General features: G+C 51.9%; 1 protein-coding gene and 1 long non-coding RNA gene across 2 annotated transcripts; both read right to left on the bottom strand.

Annotated features, from left to right (window-relative positions):
• LOC121135575 lies at positions 1-1,821 on the bottom strand. The gene is made up of 3 exons (XR_005872677.1): positions 1,297-1,821; positions 826-1,049; positions 1-157 (listed from the first exon to the last, which is right to left on the bottom strand). It is a non-coding gene; the product is annotated as an uncharacterized LOC121135575 (long non-coding RNA).
• Positions 1,822-17,184: 15,363 nt separating this feature from the next.
• Lypd5 (LY6/PLAUR domain containing 5) lies at positions 17,185-22,510 on the bottom strand. Its single transcript, XM_040734645.1, has 5 exons — positions 22,386-22,510; positions 20,202-20,330; positions 19,130-19,306; positions 18,232-18,378; positions 17,185-18,016 (listed from the first exon to the last, which is right to left on the bottom strand). The coding sequence occupies exons 1-5, from the start codon at positions 22,441-22,443 to the stop codon at positions 17,757-17,759; spliced, it is 771 nt and encodes a 256-aa protein (XP_040590579.1). The 5' UTR covers positions 22,444-22,510; the 3' UTR covers positions 17,185-17,756.
• Positions 22,511-22,824: the final 314 nt, after the last annotated feature.

The raw sequence follows: 22,824 nt of genomic DNA on the forward strand, positions 1-22,824 counted from the left end.
TTTGCACCACGTGGGCAGCGGGTCGCCTCTGCTTCCGTCTTAGCTCCACGGAGGGGCTGATAGCCGTGTACGGGACGGGCACCACTCATGAGTCCAGAGCTAAGAACAGCTGCAGTCACTCCAGCTGCGCAGATACCGGGCCCCAGTTCAGGGACTTCTGAGAAATGTACACAGAGAGACAAACATGGAGGGAGGGAGGGAGGGAGGGAGGGAGGCATCACAGAGGATCCAGGAATCAGGTGTGGTATCAAACATCTATAAGTCCAGAAATCTAGAACCTGAGGCATGCCAATGAAGAACTTGAGTCTAATCTGGGATGTAGAGTGACATCCTGTCTCAAAAACACCAAAAAAAAAAAAAAAAAACCAAGTACAAAACAGAAACTAAACCACACAGAGGTTTTGGAGACAAAGGCAAAGGGCTGGGGCATGGCTCAGTGGTAGAGCCCCTGCCCAGAATCCCCCAGTGAGGGGCTGGGGTGTGGCTCAGTGATAGAGCCCCTGCCTAGAATCCCCCAGTGAGGGGCTGGGGTGTGGCTCAGTGGTAGAACCCCTGCCTAGAATCCCCCAGTGAGGGGCTGGGGTGTGGCTCAGTGTTAGAGCCTCTGCCTAGAATTCCCCAGTGAGGGGCTGGGGGCGTGGCTTGGTGAGAGCGCACTATCACATAAGGCCCTAAACCCTATATTTAGCACAACAAAAACAAAACACAACCGAATTAAAGAGCTAGAGAAGACACACAGCGGTGAAGAAAAAGCAGAATCTGACATCCAGACATGGGCATTAAGGCAGAAATTTGTCTCCACACATACTGAAAATAAAGAGATACCTGGAAGGAAGGCTGGATGTGGGCGATGCCTCCGTGGGCACCTTTGACTGACGGTCCTGTAGACGGACACCAATCCCTGCACTGAAGCTATGAGCCGCCCTCATTTTCTGGCTCTCCAGCCCTGGGAGGGGCTGAGCCGAGCGGTGGGAGTGACTCGGGCTTCCTGTGACTCAGCCTTGGGCTCAATCCTGGAACCCTGGTCGGGATGCAGAGGGAGCCGGGGTCTTCGGGAAAGGATGAGAGGGGATCAGGGTTGGAGGGTGCAGAACGCCGACCCTAGACCCTCAATCTAAGGGAGGAGGCTGGGGCCCGAACCTCTGGGCCTAAGGCGGAGGGCTGGGGTCTGGTTCCTGGGGGGTGGGCTCCGGGTTCAAGGCGGGAAGGGGCACTGGATCCCACAGTTCTCTCCAGGAAGACTGGAAGATTCGAAGGCCCCAGGACATTTCCCTGGCCTTTTCCCAGGGGCCCCACCTTAGTCCCAAGCTTCTCTCCGGGCCTGGAAGAGAACCAGGAGCCTCAGGGCCCAGCCGGAAGGGGCCGAGGACAAAGGGTTGTTTAACTGGCTGGTGCTGGAGGGAAGTGGAGAAAAGGGTGTCTCAGGCGGAAAGGTCACTTGCTGCCCGGGGCATGTGCTGGCACTGGCAGGCTGAGCCCCAGGAAAGACATCCTGAAGGTCCTAGGCCAGTGGCCGCACCACGCAAAGCCGGCTCCGCGACCTGGTTCATGGAGGCTTCAGGCTTGGAAGACTCCCATCTAGTGGCAACTTGGAGAACTGCAGGCACTCTGCAGCTCCGTAGCAAAATTTTTCTTGTCCTTATAGATTGAACAGCTACTGAATGACTGAGGTTGGTCTAAGAGCAGGGCATGTTGCAACCAACAAAACAGTCAGTCCCGCCCTGGAGGCGCTTCCGGGCTACGGGAGAGAGCGCTCAGGCGCTCAGGATTCCATCTGTCTCAGTCTCTGATATTTTTACCAGCTCCAAGTTTTCCTTCCTCGTTGGGTTTCTGTCTCTCCCTTCAGTCTCCGAGTGCATGCGTTTAGTATCTCTACATTGCAGCTTTCATCTCCGTCCCTCCTGTTTTTCCTTCCTGTCCTCCTTTCCCCGTTAGTTTACAAAAAGTCCGTATGTTTTCTTTATTGTAAGCATACAATGATTGATCGACTCGGGGGTGTGTGTGCACGGGCATGCGCGCCTTCCACATCACGTGGTGGACGTCAGTGGACAGTTCTCCTGCGTGACTAGGGGTCGATCTCTCCTTCTACTTCACCAGCTTCCTGTTTTCCGATGTAAAAAACCTTATTTTATTTATTTATGTATTTCATTTATTTTTTTTTTTTTTTTGGTTTTTCAAGACAGGATTTCTTTCTTTCTTTTTTTTTTTTTTTTTTTTTTTTTTTGGTTTTTTTCGAGACAGGATTTCTCTGTGGCTTTGGAGGCTGTCCTGGAACTCGCTCTTGTAGACCATGCTGGCCTCGAACTCACAGAGATCCGCCTGCCTCTGCCTCCCGAGTGCTGGGATTAAAGGAGAGCACCACCCAGCTGGGTAAGTACTCTTAACCAATGATCCATCTCTCCAGCCCTTTTCTAGTGCTCTGCAAATAAGTTCTTATGTAGCACGGGGTGGTCTTGAACTCACGTAGCCAAGGACAGCCCTGAAGTCCTGTTCCTCCTGCCTCCAAATGTCACATGAATTGCAGGCATGAGCCATCATACCCCACTCCTCTGTCTTGTGTGTTTGAGCCATGACTTTCCTATTGGTCCCTTAAAGTCATAATCTTTCTGCCTTGGGCTCACACATGCTGTGATACTTGGTACACACATGTGTGCCATCACATCTGACTACACACACACACACACACACACACACACACAGAGAGAGAGAGAGAGAGAGAGAGAGAGAGAGAGAGAGAGAGAGAGAGAGAGAGAGAGAGAGAGAGAGAGAGAGAGAGAGAGAGAGAGAGATTGACTCACTATGCAGCCCCCTGGTTGGTCTCTAACTCACACAGATCTGCTTGCCTCTACCTGCCAAATGCTGGGGCTAAAGGCGTGCGTCACCATGCCAAGCCCCTGGCTCTGATCTTAGTGTACCATTGGCTTTACTTCTGCGGAGGAATTTTCCACACAAGCAACATGGTTCGGAGGCAGATCTGAGCACAGCACAGCTGCCATCCCTAACGGAGAGCTCCCGAGAGCCCCTGTAGAGTGCTCTGGTCCTTATGTCACGGGGTGGCTGGGACAGGTTAAGTGGGATGTCTGGAGCCCCAGCCCAGCGTCCTGTCTGCCATCAGGACCGCTCCAATCTCCCTGGCTGCACGAGCGTGGAGTTCCTTAGCCAAGAGACGGCATGGCTCTCTTTTTTATATCTGACTGGCCTTTGACTTGTTTTAATGAACAGAATGTGGTGGGAATAGCTTGGAGCGTGCTAAGAGCAGAGGGAACTCCTGTTTCTGTCCTCCCAGATCTCAAAAGCACCATACTGCCAGGAAGTTTAAACTCATCCCACAGAGAGGGACACCGGAGGAGAGTCCAGATACTGTAAGCAAAAGATTGGGAATGGCAGAATACAGCTGCCTACGTGACCCCAGGGGAGACCAGCAGAAGGGTCCAGACCGCAGTCTGAACACAGTTGTTAGGTCTCAGGTGCTACAGAACAAAATGTAGCCTCACAGGCTTGTGTGTTTGTACATTTGGTCCCCAGCTGGCAGTGCTGATCTGGCCGGCTGGAGACAACTGTCGGGACTGTGGACTAGCCGGCTGGAGCGGCTCACTGGTGGTGGGCTTTGAAGGCAATAGCTGATATCCACTTCCGGTACCAGCAGGGGCTCCCTGCTTCCTGGTCCATCACGGTATATCAAGCAGCCTCCCCATCTTCCCCCACCGTGATGGAACTGTTCCCACAAAACCGTGAGCCGAAGTAAGCTAGGTAACTTGGCACGGAGATATTACAGTGGCAAAAAGCAGTTACATTTTTTTCTGCTCATTTACATACATTTGAAGCCATCTACTATTGGAATAACTATAATGGATATTTTACCCTATAAATTGTAGCCAATATAAAAAAAAAAACTTGACACAGATCCTGGGTAGTGGTGGCGCTCACCTTTAATCCCAGCACTCAGGAGGCAGAGGCAGGCGGATCTCTGTGAGTTTGAGGCCAGCCTGGTCTACACTGTGAGTTCCAAGACAGCCAGGGCTACACAGAGAAAATCTGTCTCGAAAAACTTGCTAAAGTAACTAAATTTTCCTGCTTCTGAGATGGTCTGTCAGATACTCAGGCCTTAGTCAAAGTTGGCTGCCCTGATGTTGCTGTGAGACCTGGGGTGACTGTCCAGTAGCCTGCTGATTCTGTCTTTTCCTGCACCTTTAGGAAGTCACATGCTTGCAATTCCTGCTCACCCTAGTGATGTTATTGTCCTTCCTGCTCCCCCTAGTGATGTTATTGTCCTTCTCAGGTCTTTGATGAGGTTGAAGACTAGACAGTCACAGTTAATACCCTCTCTTATCTCAGACAGAAAATACTAAGTATGAGACTAACTATTGGAGTAATCTCTGTTATATGCCATTACCCTGGCACTGGACATTTAGTATGTGTTTCTTTTTATAAATATTTATTTATTTGATACTTATTTAATATTATTTATTATGTATGTAATGTTCTGCCTACAAGTCTTTCTGCAGGCCAGAGATCTCTTTATAGATGGTCGTGAGCCACCATGTGGTTGCTGGGAATTGAACTCAGGACCTCTGGAAGAGCAGCCAAAGCTCTTAACCTCTGAGCCATCTCCCCAACCCTAGTATGTGTTCCTTGCTTAATGTTGCTCTTGCTGGTTGTAGGTCTAAGTTTGTGTGTGTGTTTACCTTTCTTTCTCCTGGACTGTACTTATTATCTGTTATCATTGCATCAGGCTTAACGTTCTCTTATTTAGACAAAAGGGAAATGTAGCGCCATCTTGCTTTGCCAGTGAACTTGCGGTGGTGGCCACGCCCTGTGGGCGTGGCTTCAGGCATGCAGATGAGACCCCCCCTTATAAGGAAGAGGAGGGGCTGGCTGGCTCTCTTGGGTTGTAGCCAGAGCATCAGAAGGGCAGAGACTGCTTCTTCAAGAGCAGGAAGAACGCGGAGGTTCTTTACTATTATCTGTGTAAGTGCTTCTCTAATAAATACCTGTTTATCACTTATCTTGGGTCTGGTGGACTCATTTAAACGCCGTTTCGCTAAATAAATAAATAAAGGAATGAATGAATAAATAAAAGATCTTTAAGAACTGTGTATATTTGTGTATGTATGTGTGGGAGATGAACACGTGGGTGTAGGTACCAGCAGAAGCCAGAAGAGGGCGTCAGGTCGCCTGGAACTGGAGTTATAGTCACATTCAGTTGGAAGCTACTGGATGTGGGTGCAGAGGCTGGAAATCTGGTCCTCTTACAAGAGCAGTGTGAGCTCTTGGCCATTTCTCCAGCTCCAGCCAATACTATTTCACCTTAGTCTTCCTCGGTCAACCTCCGCTTTTCTTTTACACGTTACTCTCTTTTTATCTCTGTCTCCGCGTGCTGACCCTGGTCAAAATTCCTCTCAGCACTGACTGCCCTTGGCTTCTCTTTGCTGACCTGCAAGCAACACCAAAGGCCTCAGGTTCCTGACGTTTGTCCGTCCTCCAATCTCCTCATCTGCCGTCCACTCGTTTCTATGCTGTCTTTGGTTTCCTGCTAAGATTTATGATCTACCCCCCACCCCCTGCGACTCTCTCATCCAGAGATGGAATCCAGGATGTTACGAAAGCTGGAGGAGCAGTGTACCACTAAGCTGCACACAGCAACCTACGTTCCTTGATAAAATCTCACCGCCTCTTCAGACAGCCTCTGTCACTGTCAAGGCCATGGTGAAGCTTGAAGGAACCTTGCATGGGGGCAACCGTGGCGGATTCCATGGCGGGTGAGGGTGACCGAGGCGGGGGACAGACATGCCAGGCAGACAGAGCTTAGTGAGAAGTTTTATTAGAAAGGGGAGTGGGGGAAGGAAAGAGAAAAGAGGTAAAGAGAAAGGGGGAGGGGGAGCTGGGATTGACGTGTGAAGCCACCTTGTTTCTAATTTTTTGTTTTGGTTTGTTTTTTGTTTTTTCAGAGACAGGGTTTCTCTGTGGCTTTGGAGGCTGTCCCGGAACTCGCTCTGTAGACCAGGCTGGCCTCGAACTCACAGAGATCCGCCTGCCTCTGCCTCCCGAGTGCTGGGATTAAAAGCGTGCGCCACCAACGCCCGGCTCCTTGTTTCTAATTTAAATAAAAAAAGAGACACAGAGACAGAGAGGACAGAAGAGAAGACGGTAAAAGTCTTGTCTGCCCCAGGGGAACAGCGGGAAAGAGAGAGCATGGAGAGCAGGAAGAGCAGAAAGAGAGCGTAAGCAGACAGGGTCTGTCTTTTAAAGGGGTCCTTTGCACCTGCGTGCAGACTACACAATCATGGAACCCTGGGCTGACCAGGGCACTGCCTGAGTGCATTCTGCCAGGTGACAGGGGCGGGCCAGCATTATGCCTGAATACATTGGGTTCTGTCCTCCCACCTCATGGGTCCTTGGGATCAGTGGGGTCTTCTTGTAGATTTGCCTTTATCCCCAGAGACATCTGGCTGGCCCATGGTGACCCATTTCAATTGTAACCCTCGGATGCGTCTGTGAGGGCGTTTCCAAAGAGGACATGCTGAAGAGGGTGCAGACACACCCTGAGTGTGGGCAGTGATACCTCCTGCTGGGATTCCCGAAATGAGCAAGTTGGGTAAGGGGAAACCAGTAGAGTGCCAGCTTTCTCTCTCTCTCTCTCTCTCTCTCTCTCTCTCTCTCTCTCTCTCTCTCTCTCTCTCTCTCTCTCTCCCTGCTGCCGACCCACCAAGGCAGCCCCCACGCTCCCACCACCATGCTTTCCGTGACGCCCCGTGCCACTACAACCCATGAGGCACCATTGGTCTCCCTCCCCTAAGGTGCTTTCTGTCAAGTGTTCGGTCACAGGGAAACAGGACATGGTGCTAACACAGCATCTAATCTGGTCATCCCGCTCCCCGGACTAGTGCCTTGTCATCGCTACGGTGTCAGTGCTGTAGTAAAAGGATCTCACCTCCCTTTTTATTATCTATTTTTATTTTGTGTGTATAGGTGTTTTGCCTACATGTGTGTCTGTGTGCCGGGTGTCCATGGAGGACAGAAGAGGGCATCGGATCCCCTGGAACTGGAGTTATAGATGGTTGTGAGCTGTTATGTGGGTGCTGGGAATTGAACCCAGGTCCTCTGGAAGAGCAGCCAGTGCTCTTAACCACTGAGCCTTCTCTCCAGCCCCCATGAACTTCTTTCTTATTTGTCTAATTGTTAGGAATACAGGCCCTGCTGTCCAAATGGAAGAGAATAATGTCTGGTACACTGGAAAAATGCTCAATTTTTTTTTTTTTGAGATAGGGTCTCATGTGTCCCAGGCTGGCTTTGAACTTACTATGTAGCCAATGATGACCTTGAACTTTTGATTCTTTGTCTCCGTGAGTGCTGAGATTTCAGACATGCACCATTGCACCCAGTTAAGGTGCTGCTGGGGATGGGGTCCATCTTCCCATTCTCTACCACCCGAGTCAATGCCTCGACTCTCCACGGATGCTCCTTATAGGGATGGTCTTTCTCTGTAATACCGACCAGCTCCTCTCCTGCTCTCGCCTGCTCCACGCCATCCTAGGGGGTGGGGGTGGAGGGTGCCATTTCTCCATTTCTCTGGCGTTTGCCCCACCCCTCAGTCAGTTGAGTTGCTGTCTGTGGTCCTGATAGGATGGCTCTGTCCGTGGTGCTGACTCTGGACTTCATTTCTGTGACACCAGGGAGAGTGGGAGCATCATGGGGGAAGGGACAAGGTCCTGTGTTAGATGCAAACATTGAATCATTTATGTCTCTGAGGGAAGATGGACATATGGGTGTGAAGGGGAGGGCGTCACAGGACCCTGGGAGCACCACAGGGTCCACTGTGTCTATTATCTGACTATGCACACATGTGGTCGTGTGTGTGTGTGTGTGTGTGTGTGTGTGTGTGTGTTTTGATCTATCCTGATCTTCCTGAGCATCCAGAAGGGCTTCATGCCACCCCACCCATGTGTTCTTATGTTTCTTACATAACATGTTAGTGCTAACATTTAACCCGTGAGCACGTGGCCACTCTTATCCTTTTACTCCTCCATCCATTCATTTTTTTATAGATGTGCACATGTGTTAGCCTGTGTGCAGGTATGTGATTGTGTGTTCACGTGTCCAATTATGTGTGAAGACTAAAGATCAAACTTGTGTGTCACTCTTTAGGGGCCATCTATTTTAGTTTTCATGAGAGAGAGAGGGGAGAGAGAGCAGAAAGAGAGAGAGAGAAGGAGGGAGGGAGGGAAGGAGGAGAGATTACATGTAGAGGTCAGAGGACACCTTGCAGGAGTTGGTTCTTTTTTTGTAGCTCCTAAGGCTTGTTGGCAGTCACCTTTACTCATGGAGTCATCTCACCAACCCAACTTTTATGTTTTGAGACTTGTGCTGACCACAGACTTACCAAGTAGGCCAGTATGCTCAGACATTTAGCCCCCAGGATCTGCCTGTTTCTACCTCCACAAGTCCTGGGAGTACAAATGTGTACCATCACGTTGACTTTCTTCTTCTCCTTCTCCTTCTCCTCCTCCTCCTCCTCCTCCTCCTCCTCCTCCTCCTCCTCCTCCTCCTTCTTCTCCTCCTCCACCTCCTCCTCCTTTTCTTGTGTAATTACTTCAGGCTCCTGTGCTTGTAAAGAAAACACTTTACCAACTGAGCTATCACCCTGTCCCTCATTAATTCATCTTAAAGATACGCAGCCCGGATCGGGTAAGCTATTTCTGTAGGTGAAAGCATTTGTCACAAAGCCTGATGATCTGTGTCCAACCCCTGGGACTCACATAGTGGAACGAGGCAGCCAACTAACCACCTCCTACATGTTGTCATCGCCTCCATCTTAGACCATGGCATGCATGTGTCTCTCTGTAGCGAGGGTTCCCCTGTCCTGTCAGCCATCTCCCAAATAACCACACAGAGACTTATTATTCATTACGAATGCTCGATCGATAGCTCAGGCTTAGCTAGCTCTTGTAACTCAATACAACCCATTCCTAGTAATTTACTTTCTCTGCCACGTGGCTTTCTTACCTCATCTCCAGATTTCCCATCCTGCTTGCTCTGTGTCTGCCTGTCGACCCCACCATCTTCTTCCCAGCATTCTTTCTTTTTTTTTTTTTTTTTTTTTTTGGTTTTTGGTTTTTCGAGACAGGGTTTCTCTGTGGCTTTGGAGGCTGTCCTGGAACTCTCTCTGTAGACCAGGCTGGCCTCGAACTCACAGAGATCCACCTGCCTCTGCCTCCCGAGTGCTGGGATTAAAGGCGTGCGCCACCAACGCCCGGCAACAAGCACTTTCAATTGCCAAGCCATCTCTCCAGCCCCTATTATTATTTTGGCAATAATATTTTTTATGACTTGTGCCATATATGCAGAAAACACCAACATGTAGAGAATCACACTCAGGACCTGGAGGCAGGAGGATGAGGAGTTCAAGGCCATCCTCAGCTACATGTGGAGTTAGTTCAACGTCAGCCTGGGGTACACGAGACCTTGTCTCAGAAGGGATACAGAGCTCAGTGGCGTGGCCATCTAAATGAGACCTAAACGCTTCCAGCAGCAGATGACCTTCCTGCATGGGTGGGGGAATCTCACAAGTCCCCACCCCCAGACGAAGAGCTACAGGAGGCTAACAAGTGCTCAGAGAGGCGATTTAGCCTTTCCGGGGACAATGCCCCTCACTGGTTACTCCACACCAAGTGGCCAGCCCTGGAAAGGAACGCATGCAACACTGAAGGGATCCAGAAGGCTGCAATTGTACATTTGTTCATTTATATGTCTGTGCAGTAGCAAGGGTGAGGGCATAGGAGGCCCTGTGGTTTTGGGAGGATAGGAGGGCCTAGGGGGAGGGGAGGAAATTATGTAACTTTTTTTTTTGAGACAAGGTTGTTCTTTTGTTTAAATTAGATAGTGCATGATGGTGATGGAACAGGAACCAAGAGATTCATTGACCACGTGGAATTTACTAAAGGGAGAAAGAGAGAGAGGGGGAGAGAGGGAGAGAGAGACAGAGACAGAGACAGAGATAGACAGACAGAGACAGAGACAGAGATAGACAGACAGAGAGAGAGAGGTCGAAGGATGAGAGAGCAAGAGTGTAAGTGGGCGGGATCTGTCTTTTAAAGGGTCCTTTGCACCTGCGTGCAGACTGTCCTCATGGAACCCTGGGCTGACCAGAGTGCTGCCTGAGTGCTTTCTGTCAGGTGACAGGGCAGGCCAGCATGATGCCTGAACCTTTCATTCTCATCTTTACTTATTATTAAAAAGGGGGGGTGTTAGGCATGGCAGGTTAGGGAGTAAGGATATAGAGTTCTCAAGACTTCTTCCTGCTGACCTGGGGGGGTGTTGACTATCTTTGGGGGACCTGAGAAAGCTGGGGTGCTGCCGTGTCCTGGGGTAGCTGGTTGTGTCATCGCAATTCAGGCTGTATGGAACTCTCTGGCGCCTCTTAGACCTGGCAAGATGTTGGCAGAGCAGAGTACAAAGTGAAGCTTAGGAAAAAATTTCTTTTATTAGGCCCTGGTGCTTGAGGGCAGGAGGATCATATGAGGGAGGGGTTCCCCAGGGGTCCCAAGGTGAGGGAAGGAGTCTCGGGACCAGGGAAAGGTTGAATAGTATTTATTTGGAGTGAATCTGACCTGTTTGGATGGGTTCAATTTGGCTCCCTGGTACTTATAGGAATCCTTTGAGTTTGTTAAGTATTAGACACATGAACAGCACATGTATGTTAGAAACGACTTGGCTGAAAGCATTAACATTTTGAAAACTGACAGATATCTTTAGGACAATGAAAAGCACCTTAATTTTGACCTTGCAATTATCATATAGTAGTATAACATGTTGTTTATTACCCTGTTAGATTTGGATTAATAGCTCATTGAAACTTTATTGATTAGTGTTAAGACTATGAACAGTAGCTAATGAAAGAGAGAAATCTGGAACATGTTTCACTCTCTTTAATGTCTCAACTCACTTTATTTGTCATCACTGAAGCCTTGTTATCCTCAGACCTTCACAACTTCAATTCATACACCTTTCATTACCATCATTTTTTTTAGGGGGGGTTGAGACAAAGTTTCTCTGTATTGTTTTGGAAACTGTCGTGAAACTTGCAACTTCTGTAGACCAGGCTGGCCTGGATCTCAGAGATCCTCCTGCCTCTGCCTCCCGATTGCTGGGATTAAAGGGGTGCGCCACCAACGCCCGGCTACATTACCATTTTACATAGATCAACCTCAAAATACCTGTTCCTGAAATCTGTTTTGTGGCAGTTGGACTTTGGCTGTTGCTTTAAGCTGGCAAAGCTACCAGTCATCAACAGAATCAGAGTTCTTGAGAAGGATAAAATTTTACCTGAGTTAATGATTAAAGAATAACAGAGACTTACTAGCCCGCTGCATGGACAGCCACCCCCAGGTCCTCCACAGTTGTTGAGGGCAGAGGCTTTAAGGACATTCGCCTTCTGCTGATAGCGTGGGACCTGTGGGTTCGGAGCTTTAGGAAGACTTGTCTACCGTTGGCCCAAGCAATGTGGAGAAAGTCAGTTCCACTGTCCACAGTCTGAAGAGTCCTTTGCAGCAACCGAGGCAGGGTTGCTCAGTGGCCAGCGTTACCACTTTTGTGGGTGGAGTTTCTTCAGTGCCCACCTGGACCAGTCTTCTTGGAGGAAATGGGGTGGGGCCAGCAACAGACCTGTTTCTCTGCTATAAATTTTTTTAAAATAAAATGTTTTAAGCGGGGCGGTGGTGGCGCACGCCTTGATCCCAGCACTCGGGAGGCAGAGGCAGGTGGATCTCTGTGAGTTTGAGACCAGCCTGGTCTACAAGAGCTATTTCCAGGACAGGCTCCAAGGCCACAGAAAAGCCTTGCCTCAAAAAAACAAAAACAAAAAACCAAAAATGTTTTAAATGCCATATTCTCTAGATCTCTGAGCATTTGAGGGCTGTCTGTCTGTTTAGTATATCTCAGCAGACAAAATTTGTCTTTAGTTATTTGCCTTAAGCACATAGGTGGCTAGGTAAGGCTTTATCCCTGTAATTAATTTGTATGGCTACAGATTAGTATGGCTACAATGACAGATTGTTGGAGAACTGGATCCAAGCTGAGAGGCTGTGGAGGGGTGTTTTATTCAGAGCCCTCTAGCCTGACTGTAACTGGTCTTAGCTTAGTAGGTTAGATTTATACCTCTAAAGAACAAAAAAATAGAGAAAAACCCCCTTTTGTAATAGCTTAACCTTTGTAAACAGCTTAAGGGAAGGACTGAGTGGTATAATATTTTGTTAATTTGAAATAGGTCTTATAACCTTAAATGTCTACCATCATTTAAAAATACATAACATTTTAGAAATATTTGAGACTTAGCACAGTTGAATTTAATTGTATATGGAGTTAGCTTACATTTTTAAACATAGCTACTGTTTAAAAATGTAAGCTAACTCTACATACAATTATATGCACACACACACACACACACACACACACACACACACACATATATATTAAGGAGGACTGGGTAAAAGTAAGGAGAGCAGAGTCTGATCTCTGATTTGCACATTGCAGCAAACAGAGAGCACATTTAAAGAAACAGAATAGAATTAAAACTGCCAGTGACAAGAATCACCCAGATAAAGAAATTAGAGACAAAAATAAAAGGCAAAAAGTCAGCAGGCAGAGGGGAGGGAGTGACCCATAGAGTGGGCGTGCCTATAGCTAGGCCACGTGGTCAAGATGGCTGCTTCCATAAGCCCGTTCCCATCCGACAGAAGTTAGAAAGTTTTCAGATATGATTTTGTTAGCTTTTTTTTTTCTCCACGAGTGAGGAAGAAAGACGTGTGAAACCAACAGGACACCAGAGTCCAAGGGGCACAACATCCCAAACCAAACCATTGTAGGTCCCAGAAACGAATGCACCATCTACGGGCAGTGCTAGGGTACAAAAGCCCAGAGACCCCTCGGGTGGGTTCCAGAAACGAATGCACCAGTCAGTAGAAAACCTGAAAACCTCATTCGTGGGGGAAAAAATGAGAACCTCAGAGCGTCCTGAGCAGACGCTGTCCCAGGCCAGCTCACTGTGAGCCGCTGGCATCACACATAGGGCGAATCGGAGAGTGAGAGACACTTCGAATAGGAGCGAAAGAGTTCTAGTGAAACAGGGCATTCTCAGGTGGAAGGAGGCTCCCGCCCTGATGGGAAGCGGCAGGACAACGCCACTGTGGCAGGCAGGGGAGTTTTAGCATGCCCGGAAGAGGAGGGGAACAGACCAGTGAGGAAGAGCAGAGGCCACACTCCCAACAGTCGGTCACTGGTGGAATGTAGGGTGCCAATAGCGGGCACATGGTTTGATATAGGGCGCCCAGCTTCCGTGGGCAGAGAAGCTCCAAAGCCTGTAATCTCCAGCGTCCCAGAGACTAAGGGAGGACTGGATGCAAAAGACAACCGATTGTGTGTAAGTGGGCGGGGTCTGTCTTTTAAAGGGGTCCTTTGCACCCGCGTGCAGACTACACAATTATGGAACCCTGGGCTGACCAGGGTACTGCCTGAGTGCATTCTGCCAGGTGACAGGGGCGGGCCAGCAAAGTATCTGAATCCTTACAGTTTCTCTCTAGCTTCGGAGCCTGTCTGGAACTGGCTCTATAGACCAGGCTGGTCTTGAACTCGTAGAGATCCGCTTGCCTCTGCCTCCCGAGTGCTGGGATCAAAGGCACGCGCCACCACCGATTTGAAAAAGACGGAAAGGTCCACTTTGGAATAAGAGCAGCCAGTGGATTCCCAGCCGCTGCCACTCCGGGAGGGTTCAGACTGTTTGCAGAGTCCCACGCAGGGTCGTTAGCATCGCACTCACCTTCCCCTCCTCCATAGGAGAAGGACGTTCCCATAGCCCTCACCTCACATACCCCTGCCCCCTTCCTTCTCCCTCTGGCCTTGGAGACTTGGAAGAGTCGCCCTCGCTGGCCTTCTCCCTCTGCCCCTGCCTCCGGTGTGGTCAGACGTCTTGGCTTCCATCATGCTCCTCTCCACCTCCAGACCCCGCCCCCCATGGCTTCCACGGCTGTGGGAGGAAACGGAGACGGCTGCTGGTTGGCACACAGTATTCCCAGGACAAAGTCTCCCTTTGCTTGCTCATCTTCGCCTTCACACGTGAGTGCATCCCAACTCTCTAAGCTCACTTTCTAGATTTTATTTCTTGTTTCTCACGGAGGTGAGTGTATGCGCACATTCGACAAGGCACATGTGTGGGGGTCAGAGGACGACTCTGGGGAGTCTGTTCTCTCCTTCCAGCATGCCGGATCCAGGGAGCGAGCACAGGTCACCAGATTTTCGTGGCAAGTACCTTTGTTCACTCACGGACCCTGTCCCGACTCTATGCAAGTGGTCCTAAAATCTCTCTGACTGCTTTGTCACACAGGCTTCTTCTTGTACATCCATGCTCATCAAAATTGTCCCCTCCGGCTCCTTTTTGGACTTCCCTTACTGGATCATACTCCTTTTTCTTGCTTTTGTTTGTTTGTTTTGGGATAAGGTCTTATGTAGTTCAGGCTAGACATTACGTATCAGGGGATGCAGCTCAGGCTAGACATTATGTTTCAGGGGATGCAGCTCAGGCTAGACATTATGTATCAGGGATGCAGCTCAGGCTAGACATTATGTATCAGGGGATGCAGCTCAGGCTAGACATTATGTATCAGGGGATGCATCTCAGACAAGACATTATGTATCAGGAATGCAGCTCAGACCAGACATTATGTATCAGGGATGTAGCTCAGGCTAGACATTATGTTTCAGGGGATGCAGCTCAGGCTAGACATTATGTATCAGAGATAGACAGTGAATTCCTGATCTTCTTCCTCCGCCTCCCCCATATCTGACTCATATCCAGTTTCCCCCACCCTAAGCCTGCAGGTTGTGACTCTATCTTTCCAGATCAGGAGGGCAGGCTGGCTCTGACTAATTGCTGGGGCTGGGGACACACCAGCCCAGAAGAACAGGTTCCAAATGGCTGCCCCTTGCTTTTGATTCCTGCCTCTGCCCTGTGCTCTTGCCATCCAATGTGTGCCTGTGAGGCCTTGGCATAGATGGGTCCCTTTGCCTGGCATGCTTCCCCACCTGCGCCCTCCTGACAGGCTCTTACTCATCCCTCAAGACCTGGCTGAGGCCGCAGCCTCACCACAGGCGCCTCCCATGCCCTGACTGTCAACTTCACAGGAGCCAGAGTCACCTAGGAGACAAACTTCTGGGCACATCTGTGAGGGGTGTTCCACATGGAGTTAACTGAGAGAAGGCCCTGCCTTGACTGTGGGTGACACAGTCCACACAGAACGGTGGGGAGGAAGTGAGCTAAGCGTTAGCATCCACTGCTCTGCTTCTGACTATGGATACAAAGTGACCAGCCACCTCCTGACCCTGTCACCGTGACTTCTCCCCTATGATGGAATGACTATGAGATGAAATAAACCCCTTTCTCCTTCTCCCCATGTCACTCTTTTGTTGTTTTTTGAGACATGTTTTCTCAGTGTAGGAGTCCTGGCTGTCCTGGAACTCCCTCTGTAGATCAGACTATCCTTGAACTCACTGAGATCCACTTGCCTCTGTCTCCCAAGTGCTGGGACCAAAAGTGTATGCTACCACCACCTGGATTTTTTCCATTTTTTTGAGACAGTTTCTCTGCATTGCCCTGGCTGTCCTAGAACTCACTCTATAGACCAAGCTGTCCTAGAACTCAGAGATCCACCTGCCTTTGCCTCCCGAGTGATGGGATCAAAGGCATGCGCCACTGCCACTTGACTTGTTTTTAAAATGTGAGACAGAGTCCCACTAAGTTACTTGTGCTGGCCTTGAACTCAAGAACCCCTCCTGTCAGCCTCCCAGTGTCTGGGACCATAGATTAATGGCACCTCATCTGTCTCAATCCTTGCCATTTAAATGTGCTGCCTACGATTCAAAAGCCGGTGTGAGGAGGCAGAACTCCAACTCAGCTACTTGTCTCTAAACATACAATTTTAAGAAAAGGGTGGGCGGGGGCTGGAGAGATGGCTCAGAGGTTAAGAGCACTGACTGTTCTTCCGGAGGTCCTGAGTTCAATTCCCGGCAACCACATGGTGGCTCACAACCACCTTGAATGAGATCTGGTGCCCTCTGCTGGCATGCAGGCAGAAGACTGTATACACAATAAATAAATAAAATATTAAAAAAAAAAAAGAAAAGAAAAGGGTGGGCCCGATTGTTCCCCTGCACCCCCTCTATCTGCCTCTTTCCCATCAATAAAGTTTGCATTTTTTTTTTGGTTTTTTCGAGACAGGGTTTCTCTGTGGCTTTGGAGGCTGTCCTGGAACTCGCTTGGTAGTCCAGCCTGGTCTTGAACTCACAGAGATCCGCCTGCCTCTGCCTCCCGAGTGCTGGGATTAAAGGTGTGCGCCACCAACGCCCGGCAAGTTTGCATATTTTTAAAACCGTTTATTGCAAATAACATATATGTGGAAAGTTGAGAAAAGTCAGGTGTGATGGCTTGAATCTGTCATCCCAGTGTCTGGCAGGTAAAGATGGAAGGATCAGGGTCATCCTAGGCTACACAATGGGTTTGAGGCCAGCCTGGGCTACATGAGACCTTTTCCCAAAACAACAACAGAAAGTTTGGTGAAAAGAGGAAAATTGGATCAGTGAATTCTTAGCTCTCATAGCTCAGTGTCTAGACCTCCAAGCACCCCATATTCCCTCTTCTGGTCACTTGTCCCCAAAGATAACCACTCTTCTGACTTCTAACTGAGCCCGCTTGTTTTTTGTTTTTGTTTTTAAACCAACGTTTATACTTTGCTTTGAATGGAATCTTATGTGTGTCTTTCCTATTTTGCTCAACACGATTTTTGCCAGATTCTTCCAAGGTAACTGTCAACTGACATTTTTCATGGCTATGTCGTACTCCATTGTGTGACTAGATCATAACCTCCTCGTCCCATTTGGCTGTTCGTATTTATTAGTGCTGCTTTCAGTTTGTGGCTAGTATGAACTGTCCTGCTAGTCTATTTAGTTTGGGGGAGCCTATGAACTGATTTCTGTTGGGTTGGTAGAGCCAAGAGTGGGGCTTCTGGGCTGTAGTACGTATGTCGGCTGTGCTATAGAGAAACTGAAAAGCAGGGGTTTTATTCTCCCTCCCTCCCTTCCCCCCTCTCTTCCTCCCTCCCTTCCCCCCCCTCTTCCTTCCTCCCTCCCTCCCCCCCTTTTCTTTTGAAACAGGGTCTCACTATGTAGCCTTGACTGCCCTCAAACTCACTATGTAGACCAGGTTGACCTCAGACTCACAGACCCATCTACATCTGCCTCCAATGTGCTGGGATTAAAGGTGTGCTACCCCTGCCCGATGGGTCTCACAGTATAGCTCAAGGCTGGACCTATAACTTGCAGTGTTATCCAGCTTGGCCTTGAAGCAGTGATCCTCCTGCCTCAGCCTCTTGGGTGCTGGGATTACCATCACCCTTGTGAGAAATGGCTTTTAAGGCGAGTGGCAGGGCTTGGCTGTGAGGTGTCACAAAAGGCTCGTGCGTTGATGGCTTGGTGAGCAGCAGGGTGACTCTGTTGAAAGCTGGTTGGATTTTGAGGGCCCTCACTCTATCAAAGCACTGATTAGTTCCCAGGCCTTCAGGAGGTGGGGGCAGTGCAGTAATGAGGGGTGCATAGACGGATGGAAGACTGTGACTGGGGCTATAGGAGTGGGCTTCTCGTTTTGATGCCATTTTTAAGGGAGCCCGCTCTAGGGGCTCGGGTGGTGAGAAGCGAAGCGGTCCTGGAGGCCCTGTCTACGCGGGGATCCCAAAGGACCCTCCCAGAGCGATGGCCAGTAGTGGAGCAACGAGCAGCAGGATCAGGATTCGGGGGGCCCGGGGAGGGGCTGGGGACGTGACGCCGGGGAGGGTCTGTGTCACCGAGTCCCTGTTGCAGAGGTGGCCCTCGCAGCAGTAACCCTGCAGGTCGATGGACGTCCAGGGGCTGGTGGTGCCCATGGTGGTGCAGGAGGGCCGGTGGCACGTCCGGATGTACACGGGCACCGAGAAGTTGCCTGGGTGGACAGTGAGGAGGGGTCAGGCCGTGGGAGGGGGCCTCCCGTGAGCTCCGGCGCATCTCAGGTAGCTCTGTGGACCAGGGCGAGCGCAGACGAGCCTCCTGCCCCAGACCAAGGCCCCCGAGAACGAAGCTTCCCCAGTGCCTCCGCCCTCGGATCTTCGGCAACGCCACCTCCCTATCCCAGGCCATCCCACCACACCAGCCTCTCACCGATGTTCATCTGGCCATTGCCCTGGAAACAGACGCTCTGGCCCTGGTGGCACTGGACCCGTCGGGACCTCTCAGGGGAGCAGTCTTCAGGGCGGGTCCCCAAGCAGGCGTAGCACTCGGTGCCACTGAGCGTCGGTGGGTCAGGTGCTTGTAGAAGACAGTGGATGGGTTAGACCAAGAGACAGACAGGTTGCTCCGGACGGGCAGCGCCGGGCGCGCAGTGCATCTGCTCATGCCAAAGAGGAGCCTGGCATCCCCCTGCCTGAGCCGAGCTCAGAGGAGGCCTCTCCCCAGACCCTTCAGCCCCGCCCCCGCCTCTTCAGCCCCGCCCCCGGCCCCTCAGCCCGCCCCCGGCCCCTCAGCCCCGCCCCCGGCCCCTCAGCCCCGCCCTCGACCCTCAGCCCAGACCCCGGCCCCTCAGCCCCGCCCCTCACCTCTCCAGCCCTGCCCCACTTCTGCAGCCCCGACTCCGGCCCCTCAGCCCCGCCCCCGGCCCCTCAGCCCAGACCCCGCCCCTCACCTCTCCAGCCCCGCCCCCGGCCCCTCAGCCCCGCCCTCGACCCTCAGCCCCGCCCCCGCCCCTCAGCCCCGCCCCTCACCTCTCCAGCCCCGCCCCCGGCCCCTCAGCCCCGCCCCACCTCTCCAGCCCCGTCCCCGGACCCTCAGCCCCGCCCCCTCACTCCAGCCCCGCCCCCGGCCCCTCAGCCCCGCCCCACCTCTCCAGCCCCGCCCCCGGCCCCTCAGCCCCGCCCCACCTCTCCAGCCGTATCCTCGTCTTGCAGCCCCGCCCCCGGACCCTCAGCCCCGCCCACCTCTCCAGCCCTATCCCCGTCTTCCTGCCCGCCCCTCACCCCCTCCAGCCCCGCCCCCGACCTCTCCAGCCCCGCCCCCCGCACACCTTGGCTCAGGTTGGGGAGGGTGTCGTGGTTCTTGAGTTGGGTGTTGCAGAAGTCCGTCGCGCAGCCGCGGACCACCGCGTAGTCGGGCGGCAGCGCGTCCTGGTTGGTCTGCATGGGGCCGGTGGTGGGGCCGGTCCAGCAGCCCTTGCGGACAATTGTCACCAGGGAGCGGTACCCTGGGGAAAGCACCGAGCCTGGAGTGGCCTCGCCCTCCCCCTCCTGCTGGTCTGCTCCTCCCACTCAGTTTGGGCCTCCTCCCTCCTCCCATTCCGCCGTTCGCTGTCTGGTCTCATTTTTCTTTTACCTTTCTTTCCGCCCGGTGTCCATGTCATATTCCCCTCTTCTGTCCTTCCCTCGCTTCTTACCCTCCTTTATTTAATGTTCCTCATTCCCCCTCCCTCCCCCTTCCCCTCCCCTCCCCCTTCCCTTCTCTTCCCTCAGCTCTCTTTGTCTCTGTTGTTTTTTAAATATTTTTAAAATTAATTTTAGTTTGTATGCAGCACACACGCAGTGATCACACAGGCCAGAAGAGGGTGTGAGATCCCCTGGAACTGGAGCTAACAGTGGGTCGTGAGCCACGGACGAAGAGCTGGGAGCCAAACCTGGTCCCCAGAAGAGCAGCCAGTGCTCTTACCACCGAGGCGTCTTACCAGCCCCGTTTGGTTTGTTTTTCTGAGACAGAGTTTCGTATAGCCCTGGGCTAGCCCGAAGCTTGCTGTGTAGCCAAGGATGACCCTGAACTTGTGATCCTCCTGCTTCCCCCCTCCAAGGATTGCAGGTGCCTGGATTAGAGGCTTGTGCCGCCATGCCTGTTTCTCTCTTTCCCACGTAGCCCAGGCTGGCCACAAACACACAGTGCTCCTGTGTCTATCTCCAGAGTGCCAGGATCTCAGGAACCACCATGCCCAGCCATGTCCTCCTCCTCCATCCCTACTTTCCTGTTTCTCTCCTCCTCTTCTGTGGAACCCATTTCTTGTTCTCTCTCTCTCTCTCTCCCCCTCCCTCCCTCCCTTCTCCATCTCCTCTTTATCTCTCTGGCTGCACACCCTTTTGTTGCCCCCAGGTCCTCACCAGTGTCGAGCAGCAGCATGGCCTCAGAGCATCCCTGCGGGCAGGAGACACTGGGGAATGTCATGGAGCTGAGGTCAAAGGGTCCGAAGTAGGTGTGCTCGAAACTGTAGCACTGTAGGGCTTGGGAGCCTAGGAGAGGCAGGCGTGTGTTAGCAGGTAAGGGGGACCTGTCGCAGGACCTAGGGCTCCACACACTGGGACAGACACACACCGGGCTGCTGTGCCTCATGTCACCACGAGAGAGTTTTGTCGTTTGCCAAGTGCCACCATGGCCCTCCAAGCCCTCAGCTGCTTGCATTGGGGCTGACGTGATCTTCCTCCTGCTCTACCCGTCGCTCAGCAGACACCCCCAAGCTGTCTATACCCCACGGCAGGAAGCGTGCAGTCTCACACACATAGCCAGCTCAGCAGCACAAGTGAACTCTGGCCCAAGTGCCGACACAGGTTTGTGCAAACCTTCTAGTAAATTCATGCAGAGCAGCCTGGATGCAGCCCCAGTGTCCCCCCAAGATCCTGTAAGGATCGACATGCCACACTTAGGCCCCACAAAGCCACCTAAAGGGGGCTCCACCTCACTCACAAGCTCTGGTGTCTGCACATTTTGCATGCGCCCTAACGACGACAGAAGACCACGGGACACAGAAGCTGAGAGAGGACCAACCAGACGGCTCAGTGGGTGAAAGCCATTGCTGTCAAACCTGAGCTTCTGAGTTTGGTCCCCAGGACCCACGTGATGTAAGGAGAGCATCAGCTCCTGCAAGTTGTCTTCTGACTTCTGCATGTGAGCTGTGGCATGTGCCAACACGCACACACACACACACACACTCACACACACATACACACCACACACACATACACGCACGTGTATACGGACACACACATGGATGCAAGCGCCCCCCACACACACATAACACACACCACATACACACACATACACGCGCATGCACAGGCACAAACACACCATACGCACGCGCACACTCACGCGCACACACACACACACCCCAGACATAATTTTTTTTAAAGAAGTTGAAAGTTGTGGGAGAGAGAATCACCTGCACAAGAAGGAGAGCACAATTATGCCTTTAGAAATGACACCAGCAGCCAGGCGTTGGTGGCACACGCCTTGATCCCAGCACTCGGGAGGCAGAGGCAGGGGAATCTCTGTGAGCTTGAGGCCAGCCTGGTCTACACTGAAAGTTTCAGGTCAGCCAGGGCTGCACAGACAAACCCTGTCTCAATTTTTCCTACTGAATTTTATTTATAATGTGGAGGGAGGGGCATGGTATGCCCCACCCAGTGCATATATGGAGATCAGAGAGCAGATAGTTTGAGGAGTCAATTCTCTTTTTTTTTTTCACCGTGTGGGTGTTAGGGATCAAACCTGGATGGTCAGGCTAGCACCTGCGCTCACACACACACACAAACACACACAGACATACACGCACGCGCACACACGCACGTACACATGCACACACGAACACATACACACGCGTGCGCGCGCGCGCGCACACACACACACACACACACACACACACACACTCTGATACTTAGATATAGAAATCTGGTACCGAGAAGCACATGTGGTTGGAGGGACACGCGCAGATACCTAACTATCCCATGGTGAGCAGGCGCGCACACATTAAGCATCGTGCCGGAAGCGTTTGCTTAATATCGTTCTAATTCTCCCCTCGTGACCCATTAACGTTCAAGTGAGTAAGTCCCTATAGGAGAAGAGTCCAAAGACGAGCTAAGGTCCTTGCCAGATCCAGGGGGAGCCCCAAATGCTCCCCAGAAATTCCCTCAGTGAGGGGGCGGGAGGGAGAGGAAGCGAGACCCGCGTCAGAGGAGACGACAATGCGGGGTTCAGAGAGGATGAGAAGCAATGCAAGCATGGTCTCCACCATCTCAAGGTTCAAGAGAACAAGCCCTCCTCCATCAGACCCAGAGTCCAGGCCCAGCCTCCTCTCTCAGACCCGGGGTCCAGGCCCAGCCTCCTCCTTCAGACCCAGGGTCCAGGCCCAGCCTCCTCCCTCAGACCAGGGTCCAGGCCCAGCCTCCTCCCTCAGACCCGGGGTCCAGGCCCAGCCTCCTCCTTCAGACCAGGCTCCAGGCCCAGCTCTCCCCTGGGACCCAAGGGCTCCTGGGCCAGGCCCTCTTGGCACTGGACTCAGCGCAGGTGGGTACCTGTGAGGCAGAGCCCGATCCCGAGAAGAACGGGCAGGACGGTCTTGGGGATTCCCATGGCAGCCAGCGGAGCTGAGATGTGACACCAAGGACAACTCCTGCCACTCTGACTCGCCGTCAGGCGAGTTTTCCCTGTTGATACCCAGGCATCCCGGCCACCCAGCCTGGCCAGGATTCCAGATTCCTCCACCCCGCCCTTCCGCCCTCCTTCACGTGGCCTCCTAAGTAATCACGGTGGGGCTTCTGGAATAAAGGGGTGGGGCTCGGGCTCCTGGGTCCGGAGGAAGGCATCAGGAGCCTGCAACCTTGATTTTAGGGCGGTTTGTATCTCGCCGGTCTGTTTGTATCCATCCTACATTCTGTGCTGGTTAGGTCCCCCGATTTCTGCTCCCCCACGCCAGCCCTCAGCACCCACACAAACCCAGGCTTGGAATCCCGG

This window comes from Mesocricetus auratus, unplaced genomic scaffold (assembly GCF_017639785.1).
Source record: "Mesocricetus auratus isolate SY011 unplaced genomic scaffold, BCM_Maur_2.0 Super-Scaffold_100038, whole genome shotgun sequence".
NCBI lineage: Eukaryota > Metazoa > Chordata > Mammalia > Rodentia > Cricetidae > Mesocricetus > Mesocricetus auratus.

Coding starts and splice junctions, on each gene's coding strand:
- Lypd5 (XM_040734645.1), bottom strand. CDS start 22,443: ATGGGAATCCCCAAGACCGTCCTGCCCGTTCTTCTCGGGATCGGGCTC. Junction 20,331..22,385: donor GATCGGGCTCTGCCTCACAG/GTACCCACCTGC, acceptor TGCCTCTCCTAG/GCTCCCAAGCCCTACAGTGC. Junction 18,017..18,231: donor CAATGGCCAGATGAACATCG/GTGAGAGGCTGG, acceptor CTGTCCACCCAG/GCAACTTCTCGGTGCCCGTG.